General features: G+C 57.6%; 1 protein-coding gene across 2 annotated transcripts; it reads right to left on the reverse strand.

Moving 5' to 3' along the window:
- Positions 1-285: 285 nt before the first annotated feature.
- PADI4 (peptidyl arginine deiminase 4) lies at positions 286-27627 on the reverse strand. Of its 2 annotated transcripts, none has more exons than XM_012525948.4 (16): positions 27494-27627; positions 19543-19723; positions 17837-17903; positions 16189-16256; positions 14945-15062; positions 13143-13268; positions 11569-11747; positions 11352-11455; positions 9684-9795; positions 8048-8155; positions 6100-6254; positions 4547-4691; positions 4212-4314; positions 3384-3454; positions 2507-2647; positions 286-761 (listed from the first exon to the last, which is right to left on the reverse strand). In XM_012525948.4, exons 1-16 carry the CDS (start codon positions 27586-27588, stop codon positions 528-530), a joined length of 2007 nt encoding a protein of 668 aa, XP_012381402.2. In that variant the 5' UTR covers positions 27589-27627; the 3' UTR covers positions 286-527. The 2 variants fall into 2 exon arrangements, with proteins under 2 accessions (XP_012381402.2, XP_058160275.1); XM_058304292.2 differs by lacking the exon at positions 27494-27627 and adding an exon at positions 21287-21436.
- Between the last annotated feature and the right edge of the window lie 134 nt (positions 27628-27761).

Below are 27761 nucleotides of genomic sequence, written 5' to 3' on the forward strand. Positions count from 1 at the left end.
AGATTCCTCAGGATGCTGCACCTGCACTTGGCAGCTGTGAAGAGGGATGACCCCTCAACTCAGGGGTCTCAGGCCTCCCCCCGGCCCTCAGTCTCTTCCTGGAAAGGCTCCAGGGGAAGCTCAGAACCACACTCAGATTACACAAGATTTTATAGACTCAGTATATGTCTGGGAGCCGAAAATATGCATTCATATTAGCCTTTAACACATCCTGGTAGCACTTTAAATCTTGTAACTTTCAATTCGTGATAATGAATGAATGAATGATAGGACTGACAACTTGACCTCTAGTACGAAGTGATTATAAAAACTCGATTGCAGCTTCTCGTAGCCAGAAATGACTTTGCAATGCAGGACCATCTGGGGTCTTCAGAGGGTGGGGGCTGGGGGCAGGGGCACACAGGGGAAGGAAGGAAGGTGCTGTTGGGAGGGCTGGCCACCCCCCAGGGAACCCAAACATCGCCAAGAGCTTTGCTGTGCCCCACTGCAGGGGACCAGGAGGCGGGGCGTGGGGGGAGGGGGCGGGCTCAGGGCACCATGTGCCACCACTTAAAGGAGAAGGGCTTCCTGCGCACGTTGGTGCCGCAGTGGACTTCCCCTTGCTTCACGTGGTAGTCGTAGAAGTCGTCGATGAAGGTGCAGCGGAGGCCGAGCGGCTCCAGCAGGGACCGCACCTTCTCCTCCAGGCAGCAGCGGCCGTCGATGATGGGCCCGAAGGGCTTGGGGATGCCCAGGTGCTTCCCCAGCACCAGCATGTTGACCTGCAGGCCGGTGTGGTCCCAGGTCAGAGGCGGCAGGCTCCCCTCCCTCCTCTGACCTTGGGAAACAGCAGCTCCTCCGGGCACATGGGGAAACTGAGGCCCAGGGAGGGAAGTAGATTGCCCAAGACCAGGAGCTAGTCTCTGACTTACCCCCAAGGTCCACGTGCTTCACCACCCCGACACCTGCCACCTCTGGCAAACCCTAGGCCCAGCTCAAAGACCTCCCCCTCTCCGAAACCACCCGGACCTCTCGGCCCTCTGGCAAGCAGTCTCTCCTCCTCCGCGCTCCCACAGCTCGCAGCGCCGCGCCCGGCGCACGGGAGACCCAGAGTGCCTCTCCCTCCACTGGGAGTGAAGGCCTCCCCCTTGGCAGCCTTTCTGTGTGTTCTAGCTGGCGTCAATGCCTCTGACTCCTGCGTATTGGGAGGTGGCCTGGTGAGGTGCAAGAGGAGGGTTTTGACTCCAGCCAACGGGAGTTTGAATTCCAGCTTCACTACTCAACAGCTGGGTGACCTCGGGCACGTCCCTTCACCGTTCTGGGCCTCATCAGCTACACGAGCCCCAAAACATGTCCATTGATGCGACGATGAGAACCAATACGCCAAGCACTGTGCCTGGCACACAGGAGGTGCTTAGGAGATGTAGCTCCCTGGAGACCCCTGCAGTCCCCCCAGGTCCTGGGTGACTGAATGGGTGTCTCGTTCTCTCTCATGGCTTGGCCAGAGCACGGGCTGAGCTCGTTGCACTCTTAATGTCCCTGCCTGCTCCACGCCCACTGATTGAATTGTTCGAGATGCTTCATCCTCTGGCCATTGGCACCAGCTGCTTTCCTGAGCATGGGAGCCTGGCTGGGCCAAACCCAAGAGGAAAGAAGTTGCCTGAGGCCAAGGAATTTTATTCAGGGGGCAGGAGGGTAGGAGTGCCCCCTTCTCCCAAGGAACCCTTTGTTGGAAACAAAATGTTTTGCAGAGCCTCAATGTAGGAAACAGAAAAGTTGAACCACTGGGTTTACGGCACTGCCTTGGAACCCTAGGGTCTAGGGAACCCAGTTTGAAAACCACGGTGTCAGGGGCTCCTGGCTCCTCCCAGAACTGTAACCCCCAGCCCCGTCGGCAGGAGGGGGTGGCTGAGGAGCCCCAGTAGAACAGGGTGAAGCTTCCGCCTGGTCCTTGGGTATGATTTGGAGAGAGGCAGTAAAGTCAGAGGGAAGGTAAAAAGACAGCATGACTTCCAGGTAGGGCCAGTGGGTCACAGCCACAAGCTCCCAGCCGAGGTGGCCGCACCCTCCAGCCTGCCTTCACCAGGGCCACCTCCTCCGAGAGGCCTGCCTGGACCACCCAGGCTGCAGCAGTGGCCCCATGTTTACGTCCTTCGTGAGGCAGAACGCCGCCTGCAAGCATCCCGTTGGCTGCCCGACTCCCTCCCGGCAGGCCGGGGCCGCGCGGCGTTTTGGCCACCCGGCTCGGAAGCCGAGCTCCCCTACTGCCAGCCGCGTGCGCTCCTGCAGGAGGCGTCACCTCCCTGCGCCCCTCCCGGGAAGGGGAGGCGGTCGTGGTCCCTAAGGCCCGGGTTTTTGCGCGATTCATGGAGGAGCTCTGTCCCTGGAAAGGGCCTTGCGCATCCCAGCCACCCTCCCGGGAGCCCAGCTGGCCTCCTGCCAGGCTGCCCCCCCCCCGCCCCCGCCTGCGCCCCTGGGGTTCCGAGGCCCCTCACGAGCGAGTGCTGCTGCGCCGCCGCCTCCTCACCATGTCTGGAAAAAAGGCCTCGGCCTTCAGGCTGTTGCTGGATTTCTCGACGAGCTTGAAGAGCTGCGGGATGTCGAGGATGTCGCGGTCAGCCAGGCCCAGCTCGCGCTTCAGGACCTCCCGGTTCCAGTCGATGCAGCCCTGGGGAGGCGTGGGGAGGGTGGTGGGCGTGGCCGGGCAACGGGGGGGGGGGGGCGGGTAGGAGGGGCCTGGGGTGCCTGGCTGTTGGGGCAGCTGCTGGGAGGAGCTGGGGGTTGCTGCAGAGGACCTCTGCCGGGCACTGCTGGGGAGATGCTGGGGGGCTGCTGGGGGTACTTGGGAGGGTTTGGGGGACTGCTGGGAGGCTAGTGGGGGGACTGATGGGGGCTGCCTAGGGGGCTGCTGGGGGCTCTGGGGAGCAGGACTGAGCCTCCTCCTCTCCTTTCTTCCCCTCCACCTCTCCCCCTTCCCCCTCCATCCCTTTCCTGCTCCCTCCGTCTCTCCCCCTGCCCCCTCTGTCTCTCCCTCTGCCTCCTCCGCCCCTCCCCCTGCCCCCCTGCCCCTTCTGTCCCTCCCTCAGTCTTGGGTCTGGCTTCTGCTCCTGTGAGTCTGTCCTCCGGACTTCGGACTCCGCGGCCGCTCCCTGTCTGTCCCTCTGTTCCTGGGGTTTCTCCTCTGACCTGCTGTGACTCCAGTCTCCTGACTTGCCCCTTTTCCAAGCCTTCCCTGGGGGTGTCCCCTTGTGTGAGGTCTCTCTCTCAGGCACACACACGTTTACCCAAACCCCAGGGGTGCCTGTGGGCCCGGGTGGCTTGTGGAAGGCTCCTGACAGCGCCTCTAACTGCAGGGGCAGGCGGCTGGAGTGGGAGGGCAGGTCCACCCAAAGCCGGGCTGGTACCTGCGCATATGTGTTATGTTCTTGCAATTTCTTATCCGACAGAATGTCTTTTATTTTGTGCAGTTTTTTTCCTGCCATGGAGAAATAGAAAAAAAAGAAAGGCAAATGAATTCAAGAGTCGGTTTCCCTCTTCCTGGTAGGTGCAGCAGGGAGTTGGTTTCCCATCTGTAAAACTGGGAACGTACAGGTTCGCTGCGAGCTTCTGGGTAGCAATGCCTTTGAATAATACCTTTGCTAAAATATTTTATCAAAGTGTCAGTTCTCATTCAAAGCATCAGCTCTCACCTCCTTATCTTCTCTTATCTCCAAAGAGATTTTGCTTACCGGGGAAAATGGAGGCATGGCATCGTCCTGAGCCACACAACACACTGGAGGTTTAAGTGAAAACCCTCCTCCTCTAACTGTGGCTCATGGCTGCAAAAAAGTAGTATTTCACCCCATTCTCCAGCCAGTCTTCAAACACATTGTGCTTTCTCCAGCCTCTGAGTCTTTGAATATCTCCCCTCTCCTCCTCCCATCACCGCATTTACCTGGCCACCTTCCTGCTCCCACCTGGTCCCCACCTCCTCCAGGCAGTCTTCCCTGAGCCCTGCCTCGGACACCCCCAAAGTCCCTGGGCTGTGACTGTGTCCCCCTGGACTGTGAGCCCCGACGGCAGGGAGCCCCCCTGCCCTGTTGATACAGCGACCCCAGCACTTAGGCTGGCACTGGAGCCTGGCACACAGTAGGTGCTCAGAAAATATCTGCCAGCTGAGCGATTCCATCCGGCAACAGGAGACGGTGGGCCGGCAGAGGAAGACCCCCGCAGACAGACGCGCGGTCACTTACGCATGATGCCCTCGAACAGCAGCGCCTCCCCGTGGCCCTTCTGCTGCTGCTCTCGGAACAGTTGGTAGCAGGACCGGGGGCTGGCCAGGAGCAGCCGGAAGCCCTGGGGGTCGGAAACACTGGGTGGGAGGTTGGCTTTGCCCCCGAGAATCCCAGGAGGGGGTGCCGGGAGGATGGGCCTGGTCCCAGGCTGGCCCCTCCTCCACTCCCCCTCCCCCCGAGGTGAGGGTGAAAGTAGGGTCAGGCCTATGAGGTGGGGCCTCCCAGGCAGAGCTCAGAGCTGAAACCCAAGAAGGAGGCACGGGGCCTCCTCCAGGCAGGCCCCCAGACTGCACCTTCCTGTCAGGCGCTGGAACGAAGCTCAGGAACTCGTCCACGTGGCCCACGTACAGCCAGTCGGAGTAGAGCTTCACAGGGGCCTGCACCTGCTGGGCACTAAGGAAGTCCTGCAGGACCTGGTGCATATCCCGGCTCTGAGGGCTGCCGACACAGGGGTAAAGGAGTGTTATGGGGGTCAGCAGGACGGTGTCCGAGGGGCTGGGGACTTGGCAAAAGGGAGGGATTCAGGAGGCTGGGATGGCTTCTCGCCTTTATTATATTCCTGAGAATGTGCAGAATTTAGGAATTGTCATTCCAGTTTTATTGGGGGGAAACTGAGGCACAGGGTGACTCAGGTAAACAGGATGGAACTCAGTCTGAGAAAGCACTGCTGGGGGACCCGGCCTGGATGCTGGTGTTGAGGGGTTTGGAGCCAGCCTGCCCCCGTTCGTGACCCTTGTCGGCTGTGTGGCCTAGGGGACACTCCTTTGTCTCTTGGAGCCTCAGTTCTCTCCTGGCCCTGGCCTATGCATGATCTAGCTCCTGCCTAACTCTCTTCCCCTTGCTCAGTCTATTCTAGCCACCCTGGCAGCCTAGAACATTCCACGTGCATTCCTGCCTCAGGGCCTTCGCACGTGCTTTTTTTTTCAAGATTTATTTTTTATTTATTTCTCCCTCCCTCCCCGTCCCCCCAGTTGTCTGCTCTCTGTGTCCATTCACTGTGTGTTCTTCTGTGACCATTTCTATCCTTATCAGTGGCACTGGGAATCTGTGTTTCTTTCTGTTGTGTCATCTTGTTGTGTCAGCTCTCCGTGTGGGCGGTGCCATTCCTGGGCAGGCTGCACTTTCTTTCGCACAGGGCGACGCTCCTTACAGGGTGCACTCCTTGCACGTGGGGCTCCCCTATGCAGGGGAGACCCTGCATGGCACAGCACTCCTTGCGCACATAAGTGTTGCACATGGGCCAGCTCCACACGGGTCAAGGAGGCCCGGGGTTTGAACTGCAGACCTCCCATGTGGTAGGCGGACACCCTAACCACTGGGCCAAGTCCACTTCCCCCTGCACGTGCTCTTTCAGCTGCCTGAACACATTGCCCCAGATCACCACGTGGCCATGTCCTTCTCAGCATCAGGCCTCAGCTCCAAAGCCCCCCTCCTGCCACCCTTACTAATGCACTTCCTTCTGCCCCTCTCTATCCCCTTGACCTATTTTGTTATTTTCTTTATTTGAAATTATCTTGTTTGTTTACTTTTCTATTATCTGTCTCACCCATGAAAATAGTGGCATGGACTTGTGTCTGGCATGTTTGTGGCTATATCCCAGCTCCTAACTTAGTTCTTGGCGCATAGTAAGTGCTTATTACATATTCACTGCCTGAAAGGTGTAAGCAGCGGACCCGGGATTTGAACTTGGTCCAACGGGGCCCCAAAGCCGTGTTCCTTGCCCAGCACTTCGAGTGCTCTCCCAGGCTCTCTTTAGTCGGGGGCGGGCAGGGGAGGCTTCCAGCTCTGACCTCTGCTTTTCCACAGCATCCCTGAGCCCTGGCGCCCCTCCTCTCCCCCTCCTCACCTGGGGTAACTGCTGTTCCCAATGAGAATCCTGCCCAGCGGGTATTCCTTATCTCCAACAGTGACTGGGGGGCTCACTTCCAGGTTCCCAAAAGAGTCAAGGCCAGTGACCAGTCCTGTCTGAGGATTTTGAGTTACGTAGCCAAAATCTGGACCCTGAGACAGAAGTACATGCCAAGATTTAGGGAAACGATTCCCTGGTAAAGGGAGGGTGGGGTATCAAGTTTCAAGAATAATTTGGCTGCAAGAAGGAATTCACTGTCAGTGGCCAGCACACAGGAGCTGCTGTTATTTATTTTTCTGTGCAAAATTGAAGGAACATTGAATCAGCAGGCAAGGAAAAGGCCTCCTGCTGCCACGTAATGTGTGCTTTGCAAACCTTAGAGTGGGCGTAATAATGAAGACACAAAATACTGCTTTCATTCCTCTTGGCAGATGAGGAAACTAAGCTCAGAGTGGTGATGTGACTTCCTTGGGTCCTTAACCAGTTTGAGGGAGCGCCGGGCTTCGAGCTGTCTCTATAGCAGGCACTCTTGGTCCACTCCGCTGCCTCCCTGATCTGGGGCTGGAATGAGCTTCACAGCAGCCAATGGTGTGGCAGTTCATCCTGTGCGCCAGCGTGCCTAAGGGCTAGTGCCCGGTTATTTAATCCCACACAGACCTAGGTGTTGCTGTGAAGGTGTATGTGACATGAGTAACGATGTGCAGTGTCTACCCTCGGCCGACTTTAAGTAAAGGACATTATCCTCAATAATGTGGCTGGACCTCATCCAATCAGTTGGAGACCTTCAGAGCAAAATCCGAGGTTTCCCAGAGAAGCAAATATTCTGCAGCATCAAGTCCTGCTTATCTAGCCTACCTTCCTTCTGTACAGCTCTTGGACTCAAGACTGCCATGCCAACTCCACCCTGATTCCAGCCTGCCCACCTGCCCTGCAGTTCCAAACTGGCCAGTCCCTCAACTCGTGAGCCAATTCCTTAAAATATACCCATCAATCTGTGCTATCGGTTCTGTTTCTCTGCAGAACCCCGGCTGTACAGTAGGGTGCCTCCCCTTCCCCTTGCAGAGCAGGATGCTCCTTGGAAAACCATTCATTGTAGCAAACTTTGCACCCCACACTCTTTTCTCTGCTTTCCGTGGGTGCTTTCCTGGGTGACCAGCTCCCAGGGCTTGGCGTGCAGGCCTGGGGTCTGCCTGGGAAAGCAGGGAGGCATGGGGGTTAAGGGCAAGCTCAAGGAGCCAAAGGGCCTGGCTTCAAGTCCAACTCCTCCACTCACGTTCCATGTGACCTTGGAAAAGTTACTTCACCTCTCTGAGCCTCAGTTGCCTCATCTGTAAAATGGACCTGTTAAGTGCAACTGCATGAAAGATTGTCAGAAGAATTAAATGAGTCACTGCGTGTAAAGAATCTAGCATTGTGCCTGACACAGAACACATCAGTAAATGTCACTATGATTATTCTGTGCTGAACCTACTACCCGGCTGTTCAAGCATGACTCATCCCACCCCCAACCCCAACGTGCACCCTGATAAGTCACCCCGAGTGGAGACACCACTCTGACCCTGAAAATGACCGTATCACCATGGAGGTCCTGCAGGCTACACCCCACCCAAAAGACAGCACTCCCACTGGACGCTCCCGCTGGCAGCAAGAGTGTCTCCAGCGGAACAGGGATGTGCAAGCCTGCCCCACCTCCTCGGCGGGGTGACTTTGAGGGCAAGGTGAGGTGGACCCGGCTTTGGGAGATGAGGAGGCGCCAGATCTTATCATGGTAACAACAAAGATGCAAGCCCCATCTGCACAATCCTTCATGTGTGGGAGTTCCTGCTGCAGGAGCAGGGGTGCGCAGGCCGCGGGGCGGGGTGGGGGGACCCGGGCTACCAGAGAAGGGGCTCAAGGCAAGTGGGTTGGGCAGGTGGTGGCGCCCCCACCCCCGGCAGGTACCAACCAGCACGCGCTTGATGGGGAAGTCCTTCAGGCCGCGGTTCCGCGGGGAGTCGAAGACCACGGGCATCGTTTTGTGCGGGGCTTGGATGTAGCCGATCTCCATTTCATCCTGTGCGGAGCGAGCGGAAAGAAGGCGGTTGGGGGCTGCCCGGGCGTGACACCCAGCAGAGGGGCGGGGAGCCTGCAACCATCGCGCTCTCTCACCCCTGCGGCAGGAGCCGATCTGTGCAAAAGAGTCAACCCCAGAGAAGGGACCCTGAGAAAGCAGAGCTTATTGTCCTGTACCTGCCCAGCGCACAAGCCTGCTGTGAAACCCCAGCTGTGTCCCGCACGCCTCCTGCTGCCGTGTGCCCTGGGCGGGGAGCCGGGGGCCCCCATGGAGGAGACCCAGGCCCTGCCCTCAAGGAACCTGTTCCTCAAGGCTAGATGGTCAGGGAGCGGGGCAGTTACCGTGCCAGTGCTGGGGCAAGTCTAGGGGTCTGTGGGCACACGGGGCAGGGGTGACCCAGGGAGGTGGCACAGGCCACAGGAGACTTCCTGGAGGGGGCTGCTAAGCTGAGGCCTGGAGGGTGAGTAAGAGTAGCCTGCTGCCCCCCACAAAAGGAGGGCAGGTAAGACCCTGGCTGGGCAGGTGGGGTGGAGTAGGTGGGGCTGGTGTTCAGAGGTGAATCTGGTGCAAATCCTGCTCCCAGGACCTCGTATTCTAGTTGGCAGATGTGATACGGGATATTAATCACTCTTAGGGTGAACCATCTGAGATTGTAATTTTGTAAGTAAAAAGTGGTGGCACCGGCAATTTCAGATGGTTCATCCTAATGAAGACAGAATGCCAAGACAGCAAGAGAGAATGCCATTCGGAGTGTTAGAAGAAAGCGAGGTACATTTCCAAGGGAGGGTTGGGGTGCTTAAGGAGGGGGACATTGGAGCTGGTGTTGGATGGGCCTGATTGGCACATGGGGGCCGGGGGTGGGAAGGGCAGGCCTGGGAGAAGGAACAGCATGTGCAAAGGTACAGAAGTGGGAAAGCAGAGGGCAGAGGCTGGAGGCAGATCAGGGGAAGGTAAAGGAGGCTCAATGCAGCTCCCCAGCTGCCCAGTGGTCATCTGCCTATGCCAGGTGCTGGGGTGCGGAGCTGAATGAGGCCCAGTGGTTTCTGCCCTCGAGGATCTCAGGGTGCAATGGGAGAGATGGGCTCGATAGCAGAACAGGTGACACAGTGTCACGGGTGCAGTGACAGGCTGGCCCTGGGTTAGGAAGGCAGTGGGTTGGGAGCAACTTGAAAGCAGGCATGGGAGCCCCAGAAAGTGCTGAGCAGGGGTGGGCCTGGGCTGCTGGCCAAGCCCAGGAGGCCTGCTTGGAGGGGGCCACTGGAGGGGAGGTTGGCTTCAGCCTCCTGAGCTTTGTGCCATTGTCCAAGGCCGCCTGAGAGCGGAAGCAGGAAGGCTGGGCCCTCGGTGGCCCTCGGGGAGGATCCCTGTAATCGTTTGCCCGAGCTCGCTTAAGCTCCCTGCCGTCCCGCAGCAGGGTGGCCAGCAAGGTGCCAGGCTGAGCCTCAGGCTCCCAGGCCCCCAGTGTCCCACGACCCTCTGGGTGCTTCATCCCCACGTGCCCAGCCCTCTCCCCTGCTGGGCCACGCACCTGCATCCACTGGTCGTCCATGTTCTCCTCCTCGGGGCAGATGACCAGCTTGCACTTGGCTTTCTTGGCCAGGGTGTTCACTGCCTTCAGGAAGCAGTCATTTTCAATGATCCTGGAAAGAGCAGAAGAGCTGCTCCCCAGGGCTCTAGACTCTGCGGCCAGTGGCCCCGCTAGGCTCTGAGGGGCGCTTAGGGGTGGTACAGGCGCTCAGGCCTGGATGGAGTAGGTGCTCAGGGGCTCGGCCTGCCTCTGCTCTTAGCGGGCATGACCTCATCCAGAACTCGTCACCACCCGTGAGGCAGCACCAGCAGGTTCCCCCTTCCACCGAGGAGGACACAGAGCAGGGGGGCCACTGCCTGGGCTCGTGTCACTGAGGACAAGCACTGGGGTCAGAACCCAGGCTCTCTGGTGTTCTAACTGTTGAGAAATAAAAAAGCATAACCTTGCAGAAAAAATATCAAATGAACGACTCCTGCACTCTGCTTCTGTCATCTAACAAACCACTCTTGCCACCCCCACTTCTGTACATCAGCCTGCAAAAGCACTGCCTTGTACCTGCCTTCTGTTTCTTTTTTTTTTTTTTAGATTTATTTTGTTTATTTCTCTCCCCTTCCCCCCGCCCCAGTTGTCTGTTCTCTGTGTCCATTTGCTGCGTGTTCTTCTTTTTGTCCGCTTCTGTTGTTGTCAGTGGCACCGGGAATCTGTGTTTCTTTTTGTTGCGTCATCTTGCTGTGTCAGCTCTCAGTGTGTGCGGCGCCATTCCTGGGCAGGCTGCACTTTCTTTCGCTCTGGGCAGCTCTCCTTATGGGGCGCACTCCTTGTGCATGGGGCTCCCCTATGTGGGGACACCCCTGCGTGGCACGGCACTCCTTGAACGCATCAGCACTGCGTGTGGGCCAGCTCCACACGGGTCAAGGAGGCCTGGGGTTTGAACTGCGGTAGATGGACGCCCTAACCACTGGGCCAAGTCTGCTTCCCTGCCTTCTGTTTCTGTAACCCCTGCTTGCAAAATTTCGCCTAGCAGCACGTTAGCCAATGAGCAAAAGTCATGCTGATCCCAGATAAAATCCTAGATAAACCTATGAAAACTGAAAAACAGGGCTCAGAATTTGGAGACTGACTCTCCTCAGAGGCCACACGTAATAAATCTGTTCCTCTGCCTCTCCAACTGTCATTTTGGGTTTCTCTGTCGTTCAGAAGTCCTGACTTGGCTCCTGCCCCTGCAGCACTCAGAGGAGGACTGGGGAGGGTCCCCCAGTACCCCACACATTTATCGGGGATCCTCAGACTGCCGGACAGATGCCTAGGGCGTCCCCAGAGACAAGACACGGCAGCTCGGAGCCAGCCAGGAAGGAGCCCTTGAGAGTTCCCGGAGCCTCGGGGGCAGGAGGCCCGTGGACCAGCCTCTGAGAGTCTCCACGACTGGCTGAGGGCAGGGGCCTCGTCTTCCCACGTACCAACCCCTACCTGCCGCCAGGAGCCAAAGCAGGGCTCGGCCTGCACAGTGCGGGGGAGCGGCGGAGCCTCGCAGCGTGGTGACACCAGACTGGCTGCGCACGCTCCCGCAGGGGAGGACGGGAGCACGATTTCCCCCTTTCCCCCAGGACCCGGGGCTCCTCCAGGCGCCTCCCGGTGCCCCGTGCCCTCCAGCACCCCCAGGCCTCTCACCTGCACGCGTACACCTCCTGCGGGGGCTGCGTGTTGGGAGTCATGATCCAGGGCGCCACGCGGAAAACCACGCTGTCCTGGAAAACCAGGGCCTCGGGAAGCCTCTGCGGGCGCGGGGCGGGGAGAGGCCGTCACCACCGCTTCCTGGCGGCTGTTGGGGGCCCCCCGCCTAAGCTGGGCTCTGCACCCCTCCCCCAGCCGGGCCACCGTGGCCTACCGGGTTGGACGTGTCCAGCAGGGAGACTGTGAGGGTGATGAGGCCCCGGAAGCTGGCGTCTGGGAAGGCGAGGCCCTCCAGGTAGAAGACGGCCGTGTGCTGGCCGCCGGGGACCTCCAGCGGGTGGGACGGCTGCTCGGGGCCCAGAACCACCTCGGCCTTGGAGACCAACTCGCCTCCTAGGGGAGGGGCGGAGACCCGGTTCTCTTCTACTGTCCTGCTTTCCCCAGGGCCACCCTGCGTGCTGGCCGGGTGAGGGGCCCGCACGGCCAGATCTGGCGGGAGCCTCCCTTAGGAGGAGGGACCGAGGCCCCCGCTGGGAGTGCTGGGGGGGGGGGGTGCCTGAGCCCTTCCCACCGTCACAGGAAGTCTGACACATTCATTCCTTTATTCCTGAGCACCTGCTGCAGCCAGATCTTAGCTGGGAACTGGGTGACCGAGAGACAGAGTCACCATCCTCAGCCCCCCACCCGAGGGTGCACCTCTGGTGGGTGTGTAGGGAGAAGTCAAGGCCGTCAGAATAACAGAGGGTGCTAAGTGCCGTGATGGGGGGGGCCCAGAGGGCGGGGAGGGCTGCCTGGAGCTGGTGCTGCCTGGGGGGAGGCAAGGAGCTGGTGTGCTGCCAAAAAGGGTCAGTTTAACTCCCAGCGTGGAACAGAAGTAGGTCGGAACCAGCCGCGCCTCTGTGCCAGCTCTCCAGTGGCTTGCCCTATCTCCCTTAGCAAGGAACCAAAGTCAGTAAGTGCCTCTCAGCTCTGCCCCTCCCCTCTGCCCTCTCCCCTCTGCCCTCAACTACCGCTCAGCCCCACACAGGTGCGACCTCACCCCAGGGCCTTTGCACTTGAGGTTTCCTCTGCTGGGAATGCCCTTCCTCTAGGTGTCTGCGCGGCTGTTCCTGTACCTCCATCGACTCCAAAGACACCTTCTCCGGGAAGCCTTCCTGACGACCCTCTCTACAGCCTCCCAGCCCCCACCGTGCTCCACATCCCCCTTCCCTGCTGTATTTTCCACACAGCATTTACCATCACCTGACACACTTGGGATTTTTCTTAATTAGCTTAGTGTCGTCGCTATCAAACCACTAAGATGAAAGCCACACGAGGGCAGGGACTTTGTGCTCCTGGCTCGACGCCCTCTGCCTTGAACCAAGCGTGGCACTTGGTAGCAGGTGCCCACGAGCTGCTGAGGAGTTACTGGTGTCTTTGCTTGGCAGGATGCTGGAGCCCAATCACAGGACACATGCAGTCTGCTTGGATTCCAAATCTCTACAAGCATGTGTCCATTGTGTGTGGGGGGGGGGGGTAGGGGGAGAGAGAGTGGTGGGGGGAGAGAGCACAGTCCTTGGGCTCTTGGGAGCAAGACTGTTTCCTTCATAGCACTCACCAGCACCAGCCTTTGTCTCGCTTATTTGTGTGCAATTTGTCTGCATCCTGTATCCCCAGTTCGAAGAACCTGGCACCTAGTAGGTGTGCAGAGGAGTGTGTGCAGGGCTGTGCCCCACTGGCCGGCAGGAGGGGCACTCCGGCATGGGAGAACTGGCAGAGACGGGCAGATGGAGGCCAAGGACGACTCACGTTTGGCTTGGAACACTCTCACTTTGTCCATCTCGGACCTGGCCACGTGGAGCACCAGGCGGTGCTTGGTGAAGAAGTTCCCCGGCGTCTGCGTGCGCAGGGTCATCAGGGACATGTCCTGCAGGTCTGCAAGGAGAGGACGCGGCTGAAGGCTCAGGCCCCCGAGACCACCGCCCGTCGGCGCTGCGCCAGGTCCCGGCCGACCTCCCGCGGGCCAGCCTCCCGCGACCCCGGCCCAACTTGGTTTTCCTGGCGCTGTTTCCAGCCTCTGAGATGGTCTCTTTCATTTCGGAAAGGCACTAATGTTTTTGGTCTTCTAGGATGAGCTTAGGGTGCCAGCTCGGCCAAGGCAGAGCCCACAGGTGCCTTGTTCATTGCTGGGCCCCAACACCTACAAGCCAGAAGCCCCGAGAACCACCGTGGACGGTGACCAGCCTCGGCAGGTGCTCAGTAACTACTTGTGGAATGAATGAGTGAAGAGGAAATAACAGAGAGGCGTGGGGAGAAGGAAGCTCTTTGGCAGTAATTCCTGGCAATTGGACCGCAGTCTAGGGCTTGCCAGTTTTGGGGTCGACTGTTTGGAGCCCCGATCAGGGCGCACTCGGGGGAAAGTGATTTCGAATGTCCATAAGATGGGGCTAAGCAGGGTGCCCACCTGTCAGGCTGTCGTGAAGGTCAGCTGGGACAACACATAGGAAGTGCTTTCTATGCCAGTGCCCGGAGCCCTGGGCTGGCCCACAAAGGACAGCTGTTTTGGTCCTCACCGCGTGCCGGCCCTGTGCAGGCTGCCCCAGCACGAGGCCAGGCCAACTGGACACAGCGTAAAGTGCATCCACTTCTGTGTTATCCTAATGACTCCCTGGGAAGGCCACGGCCGCTGGCCTGCCGACTGCACCCCCTCCACACCTCCGTCCGGGATCATCAGGTAAGGCTGTGCCTTCCGCTCTGGTCCAGCGATGTGTCCGCAGAGACCCAGCACCGTGCACTAATTCACCACCATCCTTGAGCCCCTAAACTGCCCTGGGGTCAGGATGCCCAGGCTCGAATCCTGAGCCTGCCACCTCCTAGCCGGGTGATCTTGGGCAAGTTGTTAAAACCTTGTTCCTCGGTTTTCTCAACTGTAAAATGGGGGTGATGTTAGTACAGACTCCTGTGCTTTGTGCTAAAGGATGGAATGAGTTAATAATTCTGATGTGCTCAGAGCAGTGGCTGGCAGAGCAGGGAATCTAACAGCAATGACACCTTCTGTTTGTAGGGCAGCATCTGCTCCTGGGGGCTGGCTAGGTTTTGGGTGGGACATCAAGGGTGGATGCCACTCACTGAACTGGAATTTTTCCAGACTCTCCTTCCTTCTTTCTTGCTCTTCTCCTGAATTTCAACTAGCCTCACAAAGGTATCGTAATCATTTTCCAGGTGGCACCCTCCCAAAGTGCCCACGTGCATAGCAGCAGCTTGGGGGTTCATTTGGGCAGGCTTTCGTTTGGGACGATTTTGGACCTTGCATTTGACCGAAGAAGAGTTTGGTTTAGCAAGAGGGCCAGGGCATGGGAAGCAGAGCCCAACGGAGGCTTTGGGGGACCCAGCGAGGGGCCCAGCTCTTCTGTGACTGCTGTGTGACCTTGCGCAGGTCACCTTCCTCCCAGGACCTTAACCCATCCCTTCACCTGTCAGATGGCCATGCCAACAAGGATGTGCTTTCACCAACCCCTGCTCAGAGGGTCCTGGCTAGCCTCAGGCCGAGAGGCGAGAAGGTCTGAAGATGTGACAGACCTCCGTTCCCGTTAGATCTTGGGGGTCTTTACCTCTGTGGTCACGCACCACGTCATCCTCACAGTCCATGGTGGCAGATCTGGGGTTGTCTTTGTCACAGTTCACCAGCAAGATGGCACCTTGTCCGTAAGGGCCCCAGGTCCAGGTACCCTGTGGACACCCAGTGGAGACGGGCCACACTTAGCCGGCAGCTCGGAGCCCCCTCCCAGCTCATCAGCCTCGTGCAGGTTGCACATCCTGCTTCCTCATCACATCGCTCCTTGATCCCAAGAGTGGATTTTTTTGCCTGCCTCCAGAGTCATGAACACATTCACTGAAAATGCAATTCATCCATTTTTTAAAGGAACCTAAGTTCGTCAAATCACTTTTAACAGCTTTTAAAAAATGGATGACAAACCAAATTGAGCTATTTATGCTGAGATTCTAATCTAAATAGTTACTATTCTGTGAACTCTTAATTACCATTCACCAAAATGTAGATACTATTCTTAGCAGCCAGTTGGCCCAAGGATTAAAGTCATTTAAGTGGCCTGCCCTGTAGGGACTCTAACAGCAATGACACCTTCCGTTTGCAGGGCAGCATCTGCTCTTGGGGGCTGACTAGGTTTTGGTGGGACATCAAGGGTGGATGCCACTCACAGAACTGTGATTTTTCTAGACTCTCCTTCCTTCTTTCCTGCTCTTCCCCTGAATTTCGACTAACCTCACAAAGGTATCGTAATCGTTTTCCAGGTGGCACCCTCCCAAAGTGCCCACGTGCATAGCAGCAGCTTGGGGACGTTGTGAGGTGTATCCTAGGAGCTGTATCAGGCAACTACACACCTGCCCCATCTGCCCCAGCTGGCCCCTTCTGCCCCTGCTGGCCGCCTCCCTCCTCCTGCCCTGCCTTTACCCCCATGCGCAGCCCTGGGGCCTCGTTGTCTTCTCTCCCATCATCCTCAGGTAGGAGATTTTGAATCCTAGAGCCCTGCCTACAGCTCTTCTTTGCTGCGTGTTAGCTGGACTCTGTGTTGAGGTTGCTGTTTGAAGGACATGTCCTCTGAGCCCCAAACCAGAGGAAACTTGGTCTTGTAAAAAGGATGGAAAATATGTAAACCATATGTTAATGGTGATTTTTTCCTCCTTTTTCTTGTGCTTCCTAAATTATTTTCCTTTTACGGTCACTACCTGGCATTTGTAGATCCATGAGCCCTACTGCCCCTCCCCACAAGGGGTCGCCCCAGGAGAACCCAGCAGAGCGACAGGGAGCAGTGGGATGTGGGTCAAGTTGGGGTACCTGGTCTTTCAAGGTTCCAGCGGGTTTCAGCTTGCCGGTGCGGCTGATGTCCGCCTGCAGGGAGATTTCTGAAATCCCCCCGAACAAGAGGAGAGGGTTGGTGAGGGCTAGGGGGCGGGGGCGCTCAGCCTGGCCCTGATGGACAGGAGACTGCACAGCAAGTGGGGCGCCTCTCCATTCAGAGTAGACGCGGGTCCAAGAGCTCCCCACCCCATGTCCCCCAAGAGGTCTGGCTGCACTTTAGACAGCAGAGCTGGGCTTCTGCCACACCCACCCTCCTCCAGGGGTCTGCCCTGTGATTCCCAGACCCTGGACATCTGGCCACCCCCAGGGATTCCAGCAAGAATTCTCGGCCACCTGACGGAAGGTTCCACGTGAAGCCCTTGCCAGGACTCCTGTGGCCCCAGCCCTCAATGACCTTGGCAGGGAGGAGACAGTGGTTATTCCAACCCTGCCCTGCTTTTTATTCTCTGTGTTATGAATAGATTGGGGGACAGATGATGGCCTCAAACAGAGCCCACTCTGTCCAAAGGCCGGCTGATAAAGCCCCTTTGTAAAACCTTCCTCCCTCAACGGAATACTTAAAGACAGCGTCATTCCAGCAGCGTAGCTCCCGGGGCCCCGCAGCACGGCACGGTGACCTTTGTGCCACATGACATTGTCCCAGGAGACCTGTTAAACCTGTCCAGAGCTGCCTACTTGTGTGGGGGCCAGGACAATGCAGAGCTTAGTGGCCTGGACGTCCCAGCTCCTTCACTAATCAGCTGTGAGAACTTGGGCAAGTCTCTTTACCTTTGTGCCTCAGTTTCCTCATCTGTAAACTCAGATAATAATAGGACCAACTTCACTGGTGTGTTGTAGGGTTAAATGAGTAAATTCATGTTAAGTCTTAGCACAGTGCCTGGCACAGAGTAAGCACTATATATATGCTGGTGTCATGATTATTTAAATGTTGTGACTATTGAAATGTGTAGGAAACATATCCAGCATGGGAAATGTGCTAATCATATTACTGCTCAAGGTCAGGTCAAGTTAGAACCTGGATTTTATTCAAAGAAGAACAGTAAATAAAGACAAGTATAGACAGATCACTGATGTGGCAAAATTTGTAAAAATGAGGTGTGAATCATTAAATTAAGAAAATTCTGGACTATAGTACTGTATAAGACATTGCCATCATCTACTTTTTGTTATAAACATTTGAAGTGTCTAAAAGATATAGTGATTCATATATTGAAAAGCAATGCACCCCCTCCTGACTTGAGAAATAAAATATTAAGATATTATTTGGGGGCTGAGGTGGCTGAAGTAATTGAGTGCCTCTATCCCACATGCGAGGTCCCAGGTTCGGTTCCTGGTGCTTCCTAAAGAGAAGATGAGCAGACAGCAAGCCCAAACGATGGCGGGGGGGATAAATAAATAAAAGAAATCTTTAAAAATATATATTTTTGAAACTTCCCACACACCCCTCTCAACTCCTTCTTTGTGGTTTACTGACCGGGAGAGAATATTTATGAACTAACAGGTGTATGATTGGCTAGAAATCGTCCTTTTTCTCTGCTCAGTCTACGTGAAGCTCTAGGGTGGAGTTTCTCCGGGAGAGATGCCTCGCAGGGGTGTGTTTTGGAGGGAGGAGGTCGTCACTTACCGACCCCAGTGAGGTAGAGCAGGGCTTTGACCGGCGGGCCCTTGGGGCTGTAGTATGAAATCTGAACCTGCAGGAGAGCAGCAGGACACTAGTGAAGCTTATTCATTCAACAAACACCGACTAGACCCCTGTGATGTGCCAGCTTGGGGCTGGACGCTGGGAGACAGGGATGGGCAAGACATGGCTCCAGCCCGAAAGGAGCGTCCCGACCGGTGGGGGTGGAGGGAGAGCAAAACCCTCACATGCCTGTGATGCTGCTGAAGGGTGCTATGGGCCACCTTGCCAGGGGTGGGGCTCATCAGGGAGGGTTTCCTGAAGACCCGCTCGGAGGTGGGTCTTGGAAGGTGAGTTGGAGCTTGGTGGCTGGAGACGCGGTAGAAGAGTCATTAGAGGGAGAGGAATGGCCATAGAGATGGACTCTGGCAAGCAGAAGGGATCAAGGAAAGACCTGGAAGAAAGGCCAGAGCCAGAGCCCTGGGGGGACCTGGGGAGCAGGTGCTTTGGGTGGCTGGTGGCCTCCTCAGGGCAGGCACTGTTGAGATCGGGAAACACCACCCCACTCTGCCCCAAGTTCAAAATTGAGGGAAACATGTCTGATTGGTCCACCCTGGCCACAGGAGGGCGGAGCATCTGGGTTGACACCCCCAAAGCAGCAGAGGAACTCAGGGGGGCTCAGGGGAGATGCTCGGGCCCCTCCTGGAGATGGTGGGCACCCTGGAAAATGTCGTCGCCACCGCTGGCTGTCTCCTGACCGTGGGGTCGGCCTGCGCCCTGGAATCCCTGCCTCAGCCCACCCCCTAGGGCCAGTCTACTTGCCACACTGCAGCCGGCGGGCTCTTTCTAAAATACAAGGCGGTCCTTCATGCTCCGTCTGGAAACTTCTCATGGGCTTCCTGCTGCCCTCAGAAAACGAGGTGCTCGAGGTACTCAACGCCAAACCCTTTATACTGCCTCCCTCTCTGCCCCTCCTTCTGACCTTAAAGAACGTCCTCAGTTTCCCCAATGTGGTCTGCTCTCTCCTCATCCAGAGTGTGCTGCAGGCCACCTCCTCCTCTTTCCCTCTTTAGTGCAGGTCGCTCAGACCTATCCTTCAGCTTGCCACTTCTTCCAGGAAGTTTTCCCTGACCACTCCCTGTCTGACCTGGCCAGATGCCCAGCTGTAGCAGGCCACAGCTTCCTGCCCCAGGGAGGAGACTGCTTAGCCCGTCCTGCTGGGAGCAAGTGGTAGTCGTTCCAGATTTCACTGTGGGGACCCCAGAGGGTCCTGTCGAGCCCCTCTACAGTCAAGGGGGGTAGAGTGGATTGAATGGTGGCCCCCAAAGCATACGTCCATCTCCTAATCCCTGAGACCTAGGAAAATGACCTGGTTTGGTTCATGCAGAGAACAGGAGGAGCTGGTGTGACCACGGGGGCAGAGATGGAGTGTGGATGGCAGTAGCCACTGGAGCTGGAAGGTGCCAAGGACAGAGTCTCCCCTGGGGCTTCGGGGGGTGGGGGTGTGGTTGGTGGCCCTGCATCACCTTGACTTTGGGCTGGCATCCCTGTATGACTGTCCACGAGGACGCTGTGGCTGGAACAAGCCGGCAGGAGCTTTTCCAGGGGGAAGGAGGCTTTGCCGGGGCTGGGGTTGTGGCCAAGGCAGGACAGACAGGGAGGAGCCCCGCCCTGCTGCTCTCCCCACCCCAGCCCCCAGCTGCCGCACTCACCTTCCGGTCACTCATGCTACCGCTGGCAGCCTTCATCCTCACGGTCACCTCCAGCTCAAGGTCCAGGGGCCATTTGGAGGAGCCTTTGGGCTTCTTCTTGGCTGGAGGGCTGGGGCCGACCTGCACGACCACCTCGGGAGAGGCATCTATGCCGAAGGACGTGCAGTTCTTGGGGGCAGAGCTGTGGACGAGGCAGCGGGGAGAGCGGCCCAGTGAGGACGCACGTCCCGCCACCGCTCTCCCTGCAGGCTTCCTTTTCCCAGCAGGTGCAAACTCCAGGTGGAAGCCAGGGCTTTCCCTGACCAAGGGAACATGGGTCCTGTGATGTCAGGGAACAACGAGGAAGCAGAGAAGCCCCTGACCTGAAGGGCTTTACACTTGAACTAGGAAAGCAAGGGAGCGGTGCATGTGAAAGACTCACACATAGATGTATGCCCAGAACTACACACAGACCCAGAGGCTTACACTCACAAACGTGCACACCCAGGGTTGTGCACGTACGAAAAGTTACACAGACTTCTACTCCTGGAAATACAGCAGACCAGACACTCAGAGAGACCTTCCTCTTTCAAAACAAGCAGATCATGAATAAAGAAAATCTTTTTAAAGCATTGCTTAAAGCTCACGAGAAAGGGAACCTCCAGAGGGAGACCCGTTGTGGACTTCCGACCTCCAGAGCTGTGCGTAACACATTTGTGTTGTTTTAAGCCATGAAATCTGTGGCAAATTGTTAGAGTGATGGGAGATTGGCATGCCCTCCCTCTCTGTACTTCTCTCACTGCAGCTCTCGCCCTACCTTAGACAAAACCCTGCTCTCTTGAGGGATACAGTGGCCCGGTTCCAGAAAAGTGGCAGGCAATTAAAAAACACTGGACCCTCAAATCAATTTCCTCATAAGAAAAAAGAAAAAGCAAGTGAATGTTCCAGCGGATTAGGAAAAAAAAAAATCAGCCACGGCGCTCTTGGCCTTGTTGTGTGCATGTCAGCAGCAAAAGGTGAAAATATGAAACTGTTCATAGTTCAAACAGAAGACACAGGGAAGCCAGTCAAGCCGAGCACTGGCTTATAGCCAGTAGCCACATTATTCTCCCCCTTGTCTGTTCAGGAGTTCCAGCATTTGGAATCTTTGTCACCCTCAGTGACATTGCAGGTTTGGGACCTCTCCCATCTCAGGTGGCCTTGACTTTCTCTAAGGCCTTCGCCACATGGTATCAACCTCCTTTTCCACTACCACTCCATGATGAGGAGACTGAGGTTCAGAGGGACAAAGCAGCTTGTCCAGGTCACCTGCCTTGTGATGGCAGCCTACATCTGCTTGTGGCCCAGACTGAGGTCATTTCAGCCACACCCCTCCCTGCCACGCTCAGCACAAGCTCTTCCCGCAGACCAGTGGTTCTCGAAACAGCTGCATGAGAAGCACCTGGGAATTTGTCAGAAATGCAGATTCTCAGGCCGAACCCACACCTACTGAATTGGAGACTTGGGTGCTGGGGCCCAGCAATCTGCATTTTAACACCCCTCCAGGTGTGTCTGATGCTTGCTCAAGTGTGAGAACCACTGCCAAAGAAGGCACCCAATGCAAGTTTGTTGACCTGCCCTGAATTTGACCGGAATCCGAGGGAACCAGGAAATGATGCGCAGGGCAGAAAATAAAGCGTCAAGCCCATTGTACGTGTGGTGGCTGCTATTTTCTTGTGGGGAAAAGCCACAGAGGTGGGGCAGAATCATTCAGGAGTCAACAGACCTGCTGGGCTGGAAGAGAGGTTTCTCACGAAGGACTGGAGGTGGTGAAGCTGGAAAGTGGTGGGGCAGGAGCAGAAGCAGAGGGCTGGAGGGCCCAGGTCAGCAGCAGTTGGGTTTGGACAATCCAGTGGACAATGGGGAGCCAGGGTAGCTTCCGGAGGGAGTGGCACAATCACGATGACGTCAGTGGAAAAAGTGACTGGAGCTGAGCGGAAGAAACTTAGAGCTGGGAGGCACAGGAGGTGAGAAGACTTGAAGGTCCCTTGAATAATCCCAGGCTGGCTGGGCAAGTGTCAGAGCTGGTGAGAAAAGGAGACTGTGGGGTACCGAGGAGAGGGGCTGCGGAGATGGGGAGGCAGGAAACAGACCCGAGTTCAAATCTTGTTCCCACCCCTCAGAACCTGAGCAGGCCTGGAACCCTGGGTAAACCCGAGGAGGCACGAGCTCCTGGAATCGACCCGGTGCTGTAGCCTAAGTGAGCGAATGGCCCTTGCAACGGCTGCTGTTGATATTCGCTCTGGGCCAGGCGCTGCGTTCACCACCTCCAATGGATTTTTACACACGGCTCCACGAACTCTGTGAAGCTGAGCTTTTCTTGGTCCCCTTCTGGGGAGGAAGGAACCGAGGCTGGAGAGAACGAGCGCTCCGCTCCCTGCCGAGGGCCCCTCGTGACTGGCCCTTTATACGGCATCGCTGTGGGGCAGGCGGCCCCTCCACATTTTACAGAGGAGGAGACCGAGGCTCCAGGTGCAGACCTGCCCGTGGCCTCACGGTCACTCAGCTCAGCTGCGGTGCCGCTGGGCTCCCAACCAGCTTCTCAGCTTCTGCCACCCCTACCCCCCGCCCAGAGCTGGGGAGAGGGAACTAGGAGTGGGGACTATGGGGGCTACGGAGGCCAGGAGGGACGTGAGGAAGGCAGGTGCACCACGGGGTCAGGAGAGGGCAGGTGGAGGGGCAGGCGTGTTTCCACGGGGCCCTGGGGTGGAGGCAGCCCGTGGGCAGACAGAGCTGCGCATCAGGGACTTACCCAGGCCCAGGTGACAGGTGTGGACCCGGAGGGCTATGAGGTCACCAAGGGAGGGCCTGGGGGCTGCGGGAACAGAGTCAGGGTGCTGCTGTGGGTTGGGGGTGGAGCCTCTGACCCCGGGATTTTCTCGCCCTCAGAGGAAAGGAAGAATCCCCCTTCCACAAGGCTACGAGGCAAGGTATGTGCCACGGGTGTGGTCCACAGCACGGAGTGATTTCTGGAAAGGTCTCCCACCTCCCCAGCCCCACCTTTGCTGAATTCGTGCCACACTCTGGGGTCAGGGGTATCTGACCAAAGGAGGCAGAGGAAGGTCCCTCTTCAATGACTGTGGGAAGGACCTGCCGTGTCCCAGGGGCCTGCAACGAGGGAGGGCCCCTGCCTCCAGGCCTGGACTGGGAATGGCTGACATCAGGACAGTTGCATGTTTCTCAGTATGTCTTCATTCTGCTTTCGCCCCCCCCCCCTCTCTTGTTTCCTGCCTCCTGCCCCTGCTGCAGAGAAGTTCTGATATGGGCTCTGTGTGGGGGGCTGTGCGTCTCTTCATGGATAACCTGGGCTGTGTGTGTCAAACCAGAAGAACTGCAGCCCCCCTTTCGTAACCATGCCAACCACGCCAGTCCCAGAAAACCAATTAGGTGATAGAGGCTCCACAGACTTTGGATATTCAAGGCAAAGTAAATATGTTAATTCAAGCTTACCGGGAATGTGGGGAATCTGTGTTCATTCAAGTTTATCTAGTACTTAAAGCACCATTTGACTCCCAACTCCTACATCCCCTGTATAAAAGGAACTCAGAAGTCCTATTCGGGGCTCCGGGTTTTGAACAAGAGTTCCTGAGCCTGGCCGGTTGTAAATCAATTTTCCTTCCCCAAATTCTTACTGAGTCCTGGCCTGCCGTACACAATCACTGACTCTCTCTGCTTCCACAACAGTTTCATTCAAGCAACTGAGTCCCAGGCACTGGAGGGGACACAAAGATGACCCAGGCCCTGCTCTGTCCCCAACTTTCATTCATTCACTCAACCAACACTTAAAGAGCACCTACTATGTGCCAGGGAAGGCCCTCCCTTAAGAAACACACTCGTTTACTCGCGCAGTCAATCGACACACCTTCAGGCACCCCCAGCAGGTGCCAGGCCCTGCGCTGGGGAGACAAAGGTGGACGGGCCCAGTGTCACGGTCCGAGGAGCTCCTGGTGGGAGGAGGGCGGCTTCTTCAGCCGGAAGATCTGGGGTCCCCTCATGGGCTCCCCCAAGTCCTCCTTGGCCAGGACACTGTTCTATGGCTGCTAAATTCCAACTGCCAGTGTCCCTGCCAGGTCCCCCTGCTCCCAGGCTGGCCTCGTGCCCGTGGGGACCGGGGAGCCGGGTGACTGGCTCGTCGCTCCCAGGTGGTTTCTCGCCTCTGCCTGGTGGCTCTGCACGGAACCGGGTCGCAGCTCACTGAATCCCTGGACCAGGAAGGTGGCCAGCACCAAGGCCTGCAGAGCCACAACTGCGCCTCCCACCGCACCGGGCGCACAAAGGTGCCTGCCCAGGCAGCTGGACCAGGGCACGTGCTTGTGGCTTTGTGCTCAGGTGTCACCAGCCAGTCCGAGTGGCTCTTAATCAGCCGTCACCTGGAAACCAAGGGGCTCCGTGGCCCAGCTGCCGACTGGGAACCTCTCCCAGGCCACCCAGGAGCATCAGGCAGGCTCAGAGGGGTGGTGAGCGGCGGTGACCCCGGGGGCCGTGTGCTTGGCCTGGCCTCTGACCCTCCCAGGGTCTCGCTGCCCACCCTGTGAAACAGGAGTCACCTTTACCTGCTTTGTAGACAGCTGGGCAGGGCTGGCATGAGGCAGCCTCTCTGCACATCATGGCCACATGGTAACAACAGCGAAAGAAAGGAAACCAGCCACCCGGGGGAGGTTCACGGCCGAGGCAGAGCTGGGCAGCTTCCTGCTCTCTGCCTCAGTTTATCTGACACCTACTTGGCCAGACCAAAACGTAAGAAAGGCCCTAGTTTCCCAGCCAAAGCCTGGAGGCTCACTCTCCTGGCCCCGTGCGCCGAGATTTTCTGTAATACTTACCGAGCCACAGTGACACCAGGCCCCCTGCCCGGTGCTTGGTGGGAGGACTGCTGGAGGACGGGGACGGCGAGGGACATGCCTTGTGTTCAGTGGGGGAGGAAAATGAATAAGGGATCAGAGAACAACGTGAAGGCATGGCTGGGCCCAGGGACACGCGGACCTGCCTCGCCTCCTCTGCCCTGCGCGGCTTCCTCTCGAGGGGCAGGCAGCGGGGCACGAGCAGGCGGGCACGTCCCGAGGCCTCACGGTCCTCTCTCTGCCAGATGGGGTACTGAGGCTGGGAGAGGTGGGCTCGGCTGGGACCGACTCGGACCTGTGTTCTTCCCTTTAGCTGTTTCCCACCTGCTTCTCCACTCCTAAGCAAGGAACTTCCATAGACGTGTGTGTGCGCGTGTGTTTTTTGAGACAATTCAGAGCTGTATCTTTTTGCAGCCTCTGATACCCTCTGTGGACCTAGAACTGAGAACTCGAACCCCAGACAACTGACATCATTCCTTCGACTCCTGCCCCAGAATTTCCTTACAGATGACCCCGCATTGGACAGCACTTAGTGCCCGCAGCACTGTCACACTGTAGTGGCTCCTGCAAACCTTGCAGGAAAGGGGAACTCTCTGCCGGACACTTGGCATGGGTTATATGATTTCATCCTCACCACCACCCAGCAGGGTGGGTGTTAATTCTCCCATTTTACAGATGGGTAAACTGAGGCTCAGAGACACTAACAGACTTGTCTGTGCTCTTGGCCATTCCACAAAGTGGTGTTCTGCTGAGGAGCCCCTGGGAGGGAGAGGGGAAGCCCCTCCATGGTTGCTTCAGAGCACCCACGTCCTCTGGAGAGGGTGTCCTGGGTCCTCCAAGCCCTTCAGAAGATGCCTGAGCACTGCCCACCAGGGAGCAGCACCCAGTGGGCTGACCCACAGCTCAGGCAGTGCACGCTGGGGCGGCAGGGCGGGTTTGGGGCAGGACGGTCCTGGGTTCAAATGCCTTAAGCTGCGTGGCTTTGGAGGGGTTTCACCTCTCCAGGCCGCGGTTTACGCATCCTAAAATGGGAGAGCCGACGGGGTTTTTACCTCTCGAGGTCTCCAGGAACATTAGAAATCGTGGGCCAAGGGGGCCTGGCACATGGTCCCTGGGGCCCCGAGGCCCCCCTGACCCCACAAGCACCCTGGAAAGCCCTGGCAGGGTTTGAGATTCTGTTTGACTATAATCAGTGCATTTCCCATTGCAGGGAAAGCACCGTCCAAACAGAGTTCAGGTGGCGAGCAGAGTGTCTAGAGCGGCTTTGGAATAGGAACCCCTGCTGAGGTCTGTTCCTACTTCCTTTCTGCTTTAACCCCTTGGGTCTCTGCCTGGGGGCAGAGGGCATAGCCTGAGCGAAGGTTTGGAGACACGAGTGTGCAGGGCCCGGGGACTGGGGACATCCAGGAAGCAGTACTGGTGAGGAAGGAGGGCGCGAGCCCATCTGTTTTAGGAAGAGAATTTGAGCTGCTGGGAGGTTGATGGCTGGGCAGGAGACGGGAAGAAGGAAGCGCTGGGGGGGGCAGGGGAGCTGCTGTTAGGTAAGGAGGGACAGGAGGGGCTGAGCCGGGCCAAGGGGACAGGGTGACTTGGAGCCAGGCCGCCTGGGTTTGAAGCCGGCCTCCCCTACTTACTGTGTGTTGGGTGGGCTCTTGACCTCTCAGAGCCTCAGTATCCCCTTCTGTAAAACGGGATTCACGGATCACCTACCTCAAAGGCTGTTCGAATGAGTTACATGTAGGAAGCGCAATGTAAGCATTAGCGGGATTGTGAGAGACTTCAGGAGACAGGACTGACAGGCTCGGCGCTGCCGAGGGGGAGGAGGGTTCCTGAGGCACCTGCGAGCTGCGGGGTTCCCCGCCTCTTCTGGGCAGAAGGCCACAGGGCCTCCCTCTTGGCCCGGTCCTGGTGGGCTCCGCGCCGCCCTCTCCGGGGCCAGAAGGCGCCCTGGTGACCTTGGTCCACCCCTCCTCAGTGCTGCCCGGCCCTGCACCGGGGAGAGGGCTAGCCTGGGCATGCTGCCAGGGGCCTGGGCTAGCTCTGGCCCTTTTCATTTCCTCCGCATCAAACAGCTCATTCTCGGAGGAGGCAGGTGGCCTCGGATGATGGCGGGCATTCTCCTTTTCCTTTACTCCCTGCCCTTCTCAGCCCTGCCGCCCCCACCCCCAGCCCCACTCCCAGCTTGCCTCAGTGCTGGGGAGCAGGCAGTGACTGGCACTTTCAGGGGCATGAACCAGACACGCCTCTGGGCAGCATTCTAGGACCACAGGTGCTCAGCCGGGGGCGGAGGAAGCCAGGGTCTGCCACTCCTATTACTGACAACAACAACAACGGCACTGCATCCGCTCCCTGAGACCATCTTATTTCCTGCAGAGTCTGGCACGCAGCCTGGCACATGGTAGATGCTCAGTTAGTATTTGTTGAATGAATGAATGAACAGTTACCAGGAATATGCCCAGCACTATGCTAAGTACCTAACAAATATTTTCACTTTTTTTTTTTCACATTTAAGTCTTACAGCCACCTTAGGAAGTAGATATTTGCATCCCATTTCACAGAGGAGGAAACTGAGGCTCAGCTGCCCACAGCCACCCTGCTAGCCAACAGCAGGGCCAGGTTTCCCATTGGGTTAACCCCATGCCAGAGCCCATCTCACCCCCTCACCCCACGGCAAGCCCCTGGGGGCTGCTTGGCTGAGAGGGCACCATTCCCATCCCTGCACCAAGAACCGGGTGCAGGTTGGGAGGCCCAGGTGCTAGGCTTGCCTCCAGGCTGCACTTGCTGTGTGATCTTAGGTAAGTCACAGACCCTCTCTGAACGCCCATTGCCTCAATGGTGAGAGGACAGACCTGTTTGCCTTGTAATCGTTCTTTGTGGGGAGGCGCCAGAGAGTCCCTAGCTGAACGTGGGCAAGAACCTGCTCCTGCGAGCCTGGGCACCTCCCAGGGCTGCTGGGGTCTTGGCTTTCCCAGCTGCTCCCTGGTGCCATCTGCGGAGGCCGGAGCCTGAGCCAGCCACACGTTCCCGAGGCAGGGAACAGGCTCGTCCAGTGTCCCTGGACCTGCCCCCCGGCCCCCAGAAGGCCTCTCTCTCACCTGAAGACATCGAGCGGAGTCCTGGTGCCCAGCACACACACGGCGTGAGCGGGCTGCTCCGGGGCCACGCGGATCACTGCCCCCTGGGCCATCATCCAGAGCTCGGCCCTGCGGCTGCAGGGAGCCCCGGGCTGGCTCCTTTATACCGCCCAGCAGAGGCGTGAGTCAGCCCCTGTGGTTTGCGGGCGGGAGCTAGGCCCCTCCCCGCTCAGGTCCCCGGTGTGGGCGCAGCCCCTCCCCTGCCTGCCCTAGAGCTGCCCTCGGAGCT

The sequence above is a fragment of the Dasypus novemcinctus genome, chromosome 9 (assembly GCF_030445035.2).
Source record: "Dasypus novemcinctus isolate mDasNov1 chromosome 9, mDasNov1.1.hap2, whole genome shotgun sequence".
NCBI classification, from domain to species: Eukaryota; Metazoa; Chordata; class Mammalia; order Cingulata; family Dasypodidae; genus Dasypus; species Dasypus novemcinctus.